Consider the following 13,419-nt stretch of genomic DNA (forward strand, 5'->3'; position numbering starts at 1 on the left):
AAAAAAAAGGCAGGACTGCAGCTTTTACACCTGCAGGGCACCAAAACACGGTGGCTTTTCTGTCGCTGCAAACCTACACAAACACTGCCCCCCCTAAAACCCTATCACCCAGTGCTTTGATTCAGCTGCAGGGGACAAGACTCAGACCTGAAACCCTCGGGACAAGACAAAAGATTATCTGTGAATTGAACTCCGGAAATTGTCTTTCAAAATGGAACCCTTAGTGTTTGGAATGAACCAGGAGGTGGTCCACAGCCCTCACTTTGATGACATATTATTTTGACAACACCGTCGCCTCAGGCAACTATTTAACCCTTTTTTTGGCTCATCCTTTAGCCTATAAAATAACTCAAACTAAAATTATTTTAGCATGCTTATTCTTTACCCCTTTGATTCTTAAATAAACTTTATTAACAGCGGTTAGCAGTAGTGGTTACTGCAACTGCCTTACATGCAGAATGGCCTGGGTTCGAGCCATAGTGAAACCTCATAGACTAACACTAGTCCCCCAGTGCAGGACAAATAAGGGACTCAATTATTAATAACCACATTACCAACTATTTAAACAGGTAATCCTTAGAAGTGGCCACAGACTATGGTTTGACTGATGCTACCTTTGCGTGGTTAATGCTCTACAAATCAGTGTAGTTCGCAAACCAGTGTTTGCAAGTCACATACCTTCAAAGTGGATATTACTTTCTGTCCTCATACCTCATCATTATGTTCAAATGCTGGGCGTGTTTTTTTACTCTGATAGCGAAAAAAAAATCTTGTTACATTCACAGGTCCAAAACCTCACCTTGACCAATAAGTCCAGAATCAACACGACACCACAACATGCTCCCCATTATATGACACCTGTGTCCCTGGAGGCACAGTGGCTGTTCTGCAACGGTGCCAACTTATTATATGCTGCAGTTACAGTATACTGTTATCAGGTGATTTAGTGAGCTGGGAGAGAACACAGCCAGCAGAAGAGACAGCAGGCAGCCATGCATAAAGGCTTTCACTCCAGAAGGAAATCCATCTTTATAAAGTCTTCTGACATCTGACTATAAAGCAGATATTGGAGCGGTTCCCCAAAGAGAGGAGGAGGAAGACCTTGCACACAGGTGGCATCTTGCAACACAGTCGCAAATCAAAATCTCACCAATTGGTTCTGCTTTTTTATTATTCGAAGCATAGGGATGACTTAAGGTTTCACAGCCGTGCCCAGAGATGTGTTAGCACACTGCTGGAGTCAAACCTGGACCACGTGAGGGAAGTTCAACATCCCAACCCACTGATCTACAGCCTCCATAAATTCCTCAGCAGTGGAGCCCCCTATATTCCTCCTAGTCTCTGGTGTTCTCATTATTTGTTAGCAGCACATAATTCATACCCGTCTCTGTATCATCCCTGTGTTTTTTTTTTTTTGTTTTTTTTGTTTTTTTTTGCCAATTCACTTTTACAGAGATAAAAGGATTATCCCAGATTGATGGGGGAGATTTTGTGTAAACTGGAGCGGACGGATCAATAGTGGGCCTGGTGGCCACCATTGTACGGAGTCGGCCCACACTGAGAAAGAGAAACAACAACAAGAAGAACAAGCCTCTACAAAGACAAAGATAAACAACATCTGAGATGCTTAACGGGATTTCTGGGAACGCTCAGAGAGAGTTGTGCAGCGCACAAAACAAACAGGATGCAGGTTGATGCAATTGTGCAACTGTGGACGCTGCCAAACACAACAACTGAATTAAATTAAACAAGTGGAAGTTGAAGTTTGACTCGTATACATCCTGCTGTCTCTGAGTCATGAAGCGATCAGTCCCTTACTGGTCAGAATATTGTTGAAACATTTGGGTTACTGATTGTAGTTGACTTTTATGAATGTTTGGGAGGAAGAAAAACATTTGTTCTGATATTAGAACAGGAAATAGTGTCTTTGTGACGTAACATATAACAATGGTGACATTTAGAGGCTCTGGACAGTAATTACAATTTTGCAATCAATGGACTGTTTCCATCCAACAAAAGAAGAAAAGTACAGACTAACTGAGCAGGTTCTTAGTGGACGAATATCATATATTTAATAAAAAGGATCTTAGCTTTTAGACAGTCATTCTTAAATCTGATCAGACCCAATGTTTCGAAGCAGAACCTTTTTGCAACCCAGAAAAAAAATACAGTATTTACCCTTTTTTTTGGCCATAGAGAAAAACAGCAAGAAGCCCCTAGAATGATTGATGTGTTACTTTTCATCTCTGAAGAAGAAATGGAAATTTTCTTTTCTAAAACATAAACCTTTACACAATTTAATAATTTAGTTCCATAAACCTATGATACATTGTCCTTGGCCAAATTTTGGTCTGTGACCCTACATTTGGGAAACCCTGTTTCAAGGAACAGAATCTAAAATGTGTAGTTCCTGCCAGGCTGAGTGTTCTTAATAAATGGATTAAAATCATTCATAAGTTACTAACACCGTTACAGTAGATGAACTACGTTGCCAGTCAACTACACACAGTGTAGCCTGACAGAATTAAGGCGGTGCAATGAAAAAAAACAAGTCTGCGGGGACAACTGGATTTTTTTTGTTTTCCTTCAGTGATCAAATGGTGAAATCAAATGGTAACAGTAGTAAAAACATTTTGAATAATTTAACTGTCGTCCATCTTTTTAGTATGTACATTACCCAAACTGACATCTTAACGCTCTGCGTTAATTGTCTCTCCTGACCCATTACATTTACATATATTCCCCTGTCATCCCTTCAGCACTATGCTACATTATGGCGCATTGTAAATACAGTGTGTCATGCAAACCAGTGGTTCAGAAAACAGCTGCAGTTACCCATTCTTAATTGCTTTAAATAAACAAGGGAGTAAAGCAGTGTATGGGGAACATGGAGGGGGAATGTGACATTAATAGGCTTTAAGCTGCTGACCTGGAAAGTAACAGGGGGCAAAATGGCCTTGGATTCTACAGTATTTATGAGTTTCTGTTCCAAGGTGTGATTCCCAGAGGAACAGGAGACCACAGTGTGTGAGGGGACTGGCTGTCTTATTATTCACAGAGCTGAAATGCAGCAAATTGTGACATTAGAATTCTGCCAAATATTTATGAAAGGGTAAGTAACAATGATGAGTTCAGGCTTCTACACCGAGGCCAAAAATGTTGCAGTCATTAGAAAATTATTACAGTGTCATTGGTAATAAATGGTTTACATAGTGCAGTTAATTTTCATCTCATCTCAGCTTCGACTACAGGCTCGCTAGTTTGGCTTTGATGCCTACCTCCGACCTTGTTGTTCATTAATGCATGAAGCCATTCTCCCTCCAGCCCCTGTGAGCACCAGCCACCATTCCTACTTCCCACTGACACTGCATAAAAGGCTGAGGAGTGCAACACTTAAGAAATAATGAGGCTGCCTTCACCTTGTCCTCAGGCTCCTCCTCAGGAGGGAAAATCATCTGAGTAATTATGATATATGTGTAGGAATGTTATAAAAATGTAGGGAACAGTATGGACGGAATTCTCTCTTGGAAATGACTGCAAACACTGAGTGACACGGCCTGCCATCAGGCTCCTAATGGGATGTTCCAGCTGTCAGTTCACTCTCTGGCACTCTCTATTCAACAGGGCAAAAAAACCAAAGATTTTTCACCTGAAAAAAAAAAAACAACAACAACTTGTAATTATGAAACAGGCAGGAAACAAAATTTTGGGTATTTCTGTATCAAGATTTAAATCAATTTGTAATGATTGGACCCAAAGTACTTGTGTTCTAGTCAAGGTTGCAACTCTGTTAGAATCCACAAGAAATCTAAATTAACCTGGGACCTAAAGTGTATTGTTGTTTTTTTTTTTTTTAAACCTAAATATTATGGTTTGAACAGGCTCGTCATCCGCTGGTTTCCTGCCAAGACAGTGGGACTAAAGAGAGACAATATGCATTTGTAGCAGCTTTGTAATCAACACCCAGAGAAGTTCTTTCACACTATGCCTTCTGTTGATGCGTGATGCCGTACTGTATGCTGCCTGAGTACACACAGTAACACACTCTCACATCCGTTTGTGTGAACGTGTCAAAGTGTTACAATGTCACTGTATTGGTATTACAGTTAAGTGATGATGAAACTCTAATCATTTGAATATTATAATAGTGTTTTTTATAAATGCATCACATTTTTTAAAAAGAAACATTGGGTATCAGGCATCCCTCAGGGTTCTGTGTTAGGTCCACACACACAAATGCATACAACACCGGCAGTTAAACTCTGATTTAATTCCTCAGAAACTCAAAACAAACAATTCCATTGTTTCTGCTAGTATTTATAGAATGCAAATTAAAATCATTCTTCTTCGTAGCTCATCAAAGACTGCAAGAAAATTGTCTGCCGTCGAAGAATAATGAAATAATGTGGCATGTCATCTAATAAACTGATTAACTGATGATTAAAGTAACGTAATGCCAGAAATATCAAGGTCTGAACGCATCTCAAATGAACCCAGTGAGCCTTGTAAAATTAAAGTCGACGTTTTTGTTATGTGTACGGTTGATTTGTTAAAAAAAAAATGCAGGTTAATGAGAGGCTGGCACTTACAGGAGTGTTTGACTGCAGCAGGAAAAGGAATAATAGGAATGTTGGAGGAAAAATAGACTTTGAAAAACAACCAAGGGAAACTAGCCTCATACGATTGGCTTGCACGATAAAGTCTTCATACAGTGATGGTAAAATGGACATTGATGCTAACCGACGTCCTCCACCTCGTGTCCACACACCTTTAATTAGACAGCCTCTAATGAGGGAAGCTGAGGACGCCACACGGCTCTAACACTGGTCCTCTTGGGGATCCCATTTATAAAAAGGAACCTCTCCAGTGATGTGGCGAGTCCATTCGACAATCATGAAAGGTAGCGCTAACAAGTGCAGGCAGCTGATAAAGACAGCATGCACTGAGCCTGCACTCAAGTAAGGGAATGGGGAACTAGCTCAAAAGAGATCCAGCCAACCGTGAAATTCTCAACCTTTACACTGGAGATATGGAAGAAGAAACTGTAGAAAAAAAAAACACACACACAACTAAATCAGGACGAGAATGTTACATTCTCCGGTACCTCCATTTCATCATATCTAACAGTAATGAAGAATCAAACACTTCCGACGTTCTGAGTCCCTGAGGAATAATTTGTCTTATTTGAAATTGTCTGCAGGCACCCCGAGGACTTCCACATGGTCCCCAGGAGAAGAGCTGTGTTTCTGCAACATTTTACAAAATAAGTGAGAATATCTCTGCTGCCGTTACATTACCGAAGGAGATTCTGAAAAGACTCAGTGACAAACCCGCAGGGGAAAATAAACCGCAAGCTTATTGGCTCGGACTTAGGAAGAAAACAAAAAATCAAGATTGAATGTGCTCTCTTTTATTCCAGCGTCTCTTTTGTGTCAGGCTGCACAGTCACTTTGATGCTATCTCCGTCATTTTAGGCTGTGGCTGTCATGCACAAAAGAATATAATGCACCAGGCCTTGAAGGCATTTCTATTTGCTTTTTCTAAAAACAGAAAAAAAAGGATTACTTTTTTCCATTCACCTCGTCTGTCACCTCATTTGAGCGCTGATTGTTATCAAAGCACAGCATCACAGGAAAGCCCACTCAGTTGACTCCAATGTAGTAAACACACATAACAAATAAAGGTGGTTTCTTTTCCATGAAATCATGTCAGTTTAGTGGAGGAATTATTTCACGTTTTGCTCGAATGGGTTTTGCGCATATTCCGTTTTATCATTTTACCTAAAAACATTTTTTACATTTCAACACGTGTGTAATGGTTTCATTTGGAGGAATATGATGAATTTATGTTCAATCTGAAGTGGCAGTACATTTTTATTTAGCCCACATTCACTTCATCATCGCAAACTTGTGCGGTTTAAAAAGATGTGTAAGATTTTTAATTTTGGTAAATTATTTGTATTAACATGACCTTACAAACCTATGAAAATGTGACTGAGCTTTATTCAAACAGCAATAATGGAGAGAAAAGGTTAACTGTCAAATCCTGTTCTTTAAAGTAAAGCACTGAGTGATAATGGGAAGAATGGATGTACCTTAGTTACTGAGGAGCAGGGAGGAGCAGAAACAAGGCAGCGGAGGCTGCCATTACAAGAGCAATTGACACTCTGAGAAGGAAGAAAGAGACCTCGGAGTGGGCGGCGGGATGGCTTAGGTCTGATCAGAACCTCCATTAGCAGAAAAATAAGCTGCAAATGGAACAGGGCGAGCTGCGTGGAGAAAGGAGCGGCGCTAAGGGAACATGGCGCTCTGACCAGACTCAATATGAATCCATTTACTGGCACTTCAGCGAGAACTGTACATGACCAGAGGCTAGTTAGGAAAATAACAAACACTCCTGATGATGAAAGTCTCTGATGTAACTCAGTCATAGTTACACACACTGCTGCCGAAAACACTAGGTCTCAATGCCAAGTAATTGCTCAACAGCAATATGACAGGACCAACCATCGACACGCTCATCTTTCCTTCTTAGAGTTACTGAGTGGTTCACCCTGTGGCTGTTTAAGGTCAAAGTCAAGGTTACATTTTTACATGATGCTTGATTTTTCTTTTTCTTTTCTGGACTACGTTTTGGCTTTTACATTTTAGTAAATTACCAACATCACCCTTCGACTGCGCAATTCATCTATATTTGACATCTATATAAAACAAACACCTGACACACACACACACACACATATATATGTGTGTATATATATATGTATATACAGTACATGTGTGTATGTGTGTATATATATATACATATATACACACACACGTATGTATTTATGTACATACATATATACATATGTGTATATATATACACATATATGTATGTACATATATGTGTATATATAAACATATATGTATATACATATATGTATAGATATAAACATATATGTATATACATATATGTATATATATATACACATATATGTATATACATATATGAAATTTGTTTAAATATATGTGTGAATAACAAATATTACAAACATGGCATCTATGCCAGTGGAACCAGTAACATCAGTAACAGAGCTTGTTGTTTTTATGTAGTGGTGTCTGCAATTAATGGCAACATGTTTATTACAAAAGCTCTCTGAAATCCAGGAGTGGAAAAAAAAAAGGAAAACAAATTCCTGTTGCTCCGTTTAAACGTTAAACGTCTTAATTGCCTTTCACTGTTATACTGTGAGCAAACGTGACCCGACTGTAAGCAACGCAGGGTGAGTCTGTGAACAGCAGGGCCTGCTGTGAGGTTGTGCTCTGCTTTGTTGTCAGGTTGGCCGCTGTACCTCATCTCTACTCTGTCCTCACTTAAATTGCTACAACTCAAACCAACCTACTGTAAAATAAATTATATATAAAAAAAAACAATGGCTGCTTTTTCATACGATATTGTTCACTGAAAAAGTATTACATTTTAATCTGTTTTTATAACTTCCAACGTCCAACTATCACTGTTACCATTTTGATAATTATTCCTCCTCCCATTAATACAACTATTTCTATCATTGGTTCCCATTTCTTCACAATAAAACAAAAAAACGTGTTGCAGATTAACAGAATGACAGTTGAATGACAGACAATTAAATTAGGTCAACTATTGTATTAAAAACATATACGTGAGAGTCTGTGTGCGATATTAGAAGAGAACTCCTTGTGTCTCGTCCACAGAGCCGTGCTCATATTGGTATCTGCTCATCTCTGTATAGTAAATATATTAATTTATAATCCTCAGTGTCTAAACTGAATCCATACTGTATGATAGTAGGTCAATCCTCCTCCACTGAATTTAATTTCATGGCTTAAGTCCGACAGTGATTGGTATGGGAGAACTCCCAGGGAATGACGGTAAGAGAAGTGGCCCCTCCAAGCATGTCTGACTTAATAAATGAAGAATAAAATGACAGTCCCTGCTGCTCCCTGAGGATTAGGGAAACATGGATTTTATTCTAACTGTGTTTACTCAGTGAGAATCCTAGCATATTTAGTTGAACAGAGCACACTGAAATACTCAGGAATTGAAGAAAGAGAATCTTCCTAGCAGGAGATTGAATTGTTTTGTCTGTCAGCGTTGCATAGATGAAGACAAATATTTTTCAGTAAACAATCTAATATCGCTATTACAACAACTTCCTTTAATTTCCAAAATCTACATCCTGTGGTAAGAGAGACGGCATCTTTGGTCTTCAGATTTCATTTGTAATGTGTTGATAACTAATTATGAAATCATAACATTTGCTAACACATGTCTGGTTGGCTAGTGTATGTGTGTGTGTGTGTGTGTGTGTGTGTGACACATTTAATGCATTCTGACTAATAGCACGACAGCAGATCAGATGTGAAAATCTAAAATGTGTCTTCTGGCTGAATTATTCCACCTGATAATTTCTTTATATGGAATGAACATTTTTTATAAATGGAAAAATGTCCACCTAATGGGATCAACAACCTCTACTGAAAATGCAATTATCCTGTTGCAAATATGAGGACTGTCACCGACATGATTAAGAAACGTCAGATTTGTGGGAAGCCACTAAAGTACACTGTCTATTCTAAACAGTGTATGTGAGAATAGACTAGACTTGAATAGACTAGAATAGAATAGAATAGAAAAGACTTACTGATGTGTACAGGTGGCCTTCCCCGTTCATGGCAATGTATAACCCTGTCTTCACAGACTGAATGGCGACAACTCTGAGGCCCACAGGAATAAGGTTGAACAAAGCTGAAATACACACAAAAAAGCAAATAATACATTATTTTCTTTACACACAGATAAGATGAAGATATAGTAGGAGAGTTCAATAGGAGAAAAACAAACTGCATTCACTGTTTCCTCTGTTGACCCAACTTCTAGCCGCTGCTTTGTTTAAGCAGTCTGCAAAGATGAATTGCAGTGTGGCTGCTAAACGTGACTAGCCTAGCGTATCCTGGGTCACACAGAGCTGCATGAAAAGTGACTTTAATTGGGGCCACCAATGGTGCATGGCAGGATTAATGGGGCCCTGTGTTGCTGTTGCAGTCTTCCTAGTGCCGGGTCAGTCGTGGCTATCGTTTCTGGGGCAAAGAACTGGCCCCTGACATTAGGCCTGGAGATGCACATTGACTTCTGCTGACTCGCTTTGGAGTCGAGGTGAAGGTGAAGAGACACCGGTGGTTGCATGCCAATTTAAAAACGACACACTGTTAAATATGGAGATGTGGAGCTTTGTAAGCTGGATGTTGTCCTGTCACGTGCTGTAGGTGCAGTCTATTTAAATCTTATGCTTGAAATCAGTGACAGGATTGACATGCGCCACATCTCCTCACAATGACAGAAGGTAAAAGTGCCAGACCAGGGTTAACACCCAGCACAGGAATCAAATTAAGCACCTTGCCTCCAGCACTCGAGGAGCGCTGGCAGAATAAACTAATAACACCTTTGTTTTCCCGTGATCCTACGGCTCCCTGGTCAAGGCTCAGACCAATCTTTCTAAACCTGCAGCCAAACAAATGCTGTTTGACCGGAATGATACCAGCGACTTAAAAGAACTGGACACATTCAGCTCATCCTCTGGTTCAATGCTAATGTGCATTTGTACACAACCAGTGACTGAATATAAATATCCCAGTGAGCCATCAAGTTCCAGGCTAAGTGCAAGAAAAGACAAGTGTTCCATTAGTTTAAGTAAATCTATACAAATATATGAGGACACAGAGCCACTCCTCACTGAGTTTCTAATTATTTCTAATGTCAGGTGTCAACTGAGCCATCATCATCACTAACATATATTGTTTTCAATATATGAAATGTAATCAAATTACACACAAGAATATAAATACAGCACACTATGACTGACAGAAGTGTGGTTATCTCAGGAACATGTCGCCGGGCAGAGTACATGTTGAAGTTATAGATTAGCTAACTAATATAAATATTTTTAGAATAATAGTGTACAGTCATAATAATTATTATTAAAAAAGATGTGTCAAGCTGCTGTGATGAGTTCCCTGCGACGTCAGCTGCCACCGTAACACGACGGCCAACATACTCACAGGAATTACTGCTGTCATCCTTGGTCCCATCAAGAGAGCCATCGGGATTCATCTGCAAGTAGTATCCCTGCCTGCAATATAACCTGGTCACTATACCCTTGAGCTGGGGATCTGCAAGAGACAAAATAGTGACAGGGTGGACGTTAGTAATTTGCAAAATATGATCAAGAGCTTGTGACAAGAATTGTCACTAACAGTCTCCCTGCTGTAAGACACAGTAAAACACTGCATTACTACAGTACAGTACTCACTGAATCCTGTTTATGCTCAAACCCCATGAGGAACATTTTTTTGCCATGCTCAGAGACAGACCATCCAATTACAGGCAGCAGAATTCATCTGTGGCTGCCTGACTCCAATAATGAACCCAACAGCACCCTCTCTGGGTTCTCACTGTGCACGCATAAATGTGTGTGTGTGTGTTCTGCCCTGCCTGGACAACACAACATGGGAATTAGCTGCAGATTTATTAACAAACACTGTAAATCCTACTGTATAGGAAGTCGTGTTTAAATGAAGAGAAAGAAACCCAATATGATTAAGCTCCACAGTAACGGAGAAGACGTCGCTCGTGCTCGAGACTGGATTTCTCTTTCTCTCAAGAGTGCGTACGTGCTGTGTCTGTTTACGTGTGCACGCACAACCTCTGAGGTCACACACCATCAACATTGGTCCTATTGTGGAGACAGCTATCAGACCAGATTTGATTCTAAGAAAGCCCCGAGGGAGGTGAACAATCAACTTCACCTGAACCTCAGACCACGGTCTTTGCAGGCCTGCGTGTGTGTGTCCATGTGAGTTGTTGAGAGAAAGAGATGAAAGAAAACAAGAAAGACAGAGAGAGAGAGACATAGAGTGAGAGAGAGAGAGAGAGAGCACGGCCACAGTGGAAAACTGAAGAGGTCTTGCTCGGGGCAGAGAGAGTTGTTTTTTCCCTATCAGTGTACCACTCCAGGCTCAGTCTCTGTTGGCTGATGACATTTCGTTGCTCTGAGACCTTTCCCTGCTGCCTGAGAAAAGGGAAATAAAATGTTGTTTTCCTGTCGGAGCCCAACAATGTGCTGCTTCAACAGCGTTCGTCAGCGTGGCTCTGTTGTCTCAGCAGGACAATGTGAGAGTGTGGCTGTCCGAGTGACGGGGGCGATGGCTGCAGCTGTGGTTCACACCCAGACTCGCAGTCAACGTGTTGCAGTGAGAGACGGACGTCATGGTGCAGATGTGACCCACTCCATTTGTGGTCTTAAATATAAACTTGTGGGCTATGAAGGTGAAAGCTTAACATTGAAACCAGAGACATTAAAGGCATTATAAAAACTTTTTAAACTAAATTATCAAAGGATGGAAATATTCCCATGTTTTAAGTTTGGCTGCAGCTGTGGTTCACACCCAGACTCGCAGTCAACGTGTTGCAGTGAGAGACGGACGTCATGGTGCAGATGTGACCCACTCCATTTGTGGTCTTAAATATAAACTTGTGGGCTATGAAGGTGAAAGCTTAACATTGAAACCAGAGACATTAAAGGCATTATAAAAACTTTTTAAACTAAATTATCAAAGGATGGAAATATTCCCATGTTTTAAGTTTTAGATTAACATATAAATTTTTTTTTTTCTGTTTGGTTTTGTCCTTTTTAACCTATGTTTATTCCCAACTTACTTACTTTGAAAACCTAATTATGTCCAAACAAAGGCCTTAAAATCATTAAGACCAATGGCAAGCAGATAACTGTTGCATTTACAAATGCTAGACTTTTTAACATCTGTTTAGAGAAACAGTTCATAATTTAATGCGTTAAGTGTTTAGAGACCTTTTAAAGACCTTTAATAGGTTCTTATATTCCTTAAATACAACATCCTATAAATTAATAAACAAGGATCTAATGTAGAGAGAAAAATATGATGAATTCTAATGCAAAACAGCCATTAATAGTGCAGTGGTTGCCATGTTATTTTTCATAGTTCTTACAAAATAAAATTGTTATAAATTCGTATTGTCAACCAAAAATCATGGTTTGTATCGTTTCAACAAGAGAAATAAAAGCGCAGTTCTGTCATCGTCACTTTTCCTCCCACTTATCACGCCCCACCTGTCATGTCTGTTGCCCACCAGTGGGGCCTGAGAAGCACCAATTTAAACAAAAGTTAGAACTTTTTAATGAAGACTGCAGGCTTCGCCTGAACTCATGTTAAAACTGTTCCCACAAACATTGCCCTTGTACGTATGTTTCCCTATAGATTTTTAATGAGCGCCCCATTCCCTAGAGCAAATACTTCTGCAAAGACCCACAGAAAACAGCTAACCTGTGATCGAATAGCGGCGTTGATCAGCAGCACTTAAACAGTTTGGGGGAGTGAAACTGATTGTCCACTCAGTCCAGTGGGAGGCAATCTGTAATAATTAAAACTGCATACTGGTGAGCTGGCTATGAAAACACTTTGTATTTTTCTAATAGTTTGCATGAACATCTGAGTGTAATGCAGTTTCTTATGTGTAGCAGCCAGTGTGGAGGTGAACTTGTAGCTCCAGCTATAAATCATGTGACACAGGACTGGGTCCCTGGGGCGAGGCAGCCCTGTGTGTTTCTGAGCTGCAGCTCCATCAGAATTACATGAAAATCTGAAAAGTATTTTAATCTAATTAATCAAAATGGAATGAAAACGACGAAATATACAAACAGGAACTGTTTGACTGTTGTGATTTGCGACGGTTCACGTATGACCGTGTGGTGACGGCTGTTTCAGTGAAGGTGTATAACTCACGTTCACATTCCTTTATATTAGAGGTAGTGTTTACAGCTGACACTTTAACAGCAGACACACATTATTACAGCATAAACGCTTTTGTAATTTGTTACAAAGAACCATTCATAAAAAACCACGGTGAAGGTCAAACCTCGTCATGGTCAGGAGGTTACACGCTTCTGATGTAATTCATACTCTCAGACACACAAACACACACACACAAAATAATTGAATAACTTGCCCTGAAAATGTAATTACCGTGTATTCTGCAGGAAACCATTCAGGGTATTTAATGCAGGAACAACAGAAGAAACTCAAAGGACGAAGTTAACAGTTTGGAGCCAGTTTAACCTACGGTCGAAAAGAGCTTACATTTTACATGTTTGTAAACAGTTTGTGGCAACAAATAAGAAGTTGTAAGTTGTAAGTTGTTTAGGTGGAATCAGCTTATCGACAGTTCTACATTCTACATCTTCAATTTCTATAAGTGTGCACTAACAAAAATTAAAACGTTCATCTAATGGATGGTTCAAGTAAAGAGGGTTTTTTTTTTTTTTGCGATGGTAAAATCCAGTAAATCTAGTGAACAGGACATTAG

The 13,419-nt window shown here is 39.7% G+C and overlaps 1 protein-coding gene across 3 annotated transcripts in view; it reads right to left on the reverse strand.

Moving 5' to 3' along the window:
• The window catches only part of fgf14 (fibroblast growth factor 14), a 74,096-nt gene that overhangs the window by 11,680 nt on the left and 48,997 nt on the right, over positions 1 to 13,419 (reverse strand). For all 3 annotated transcript variants that reach the window (XM_008328238.3, XM_025063823.1, XM_008328237.3), the window contains exons 2-3: positions 10,080 to 10,190; positions 8,666 to 8,769 (exon numbers count right to left, since the gene is read on the reverse strand). In XM_008328238.3, coding sequence (XP_008326460.1) covers positions 8,666 to 8,769; positions 10,080 to 10,190 — 215 coding nt within the window. The remainder of the gene's footprint in view (positions 1 to 8,665; positions 8,770 to 10,079; positions 10,191 to 13,419) is intronic.

Source organism: Cynoglossus semilaevis, chromosome 16, assembly GCF_000523025.1.
Source record: "Cynoglossus semilaevis isolate Cse_v1.0 chromosome 16, Cse_v1.0, whole genome shotgun sequence".
NCBI classification, from domain to species: domain Eukaryota; kingdom Metazoa; phylum Chordata; class Actinopteri; order Pleuronectiformes; family Cynoglossidae; genus Cynoglossus; species Cynoglossus semilaevis.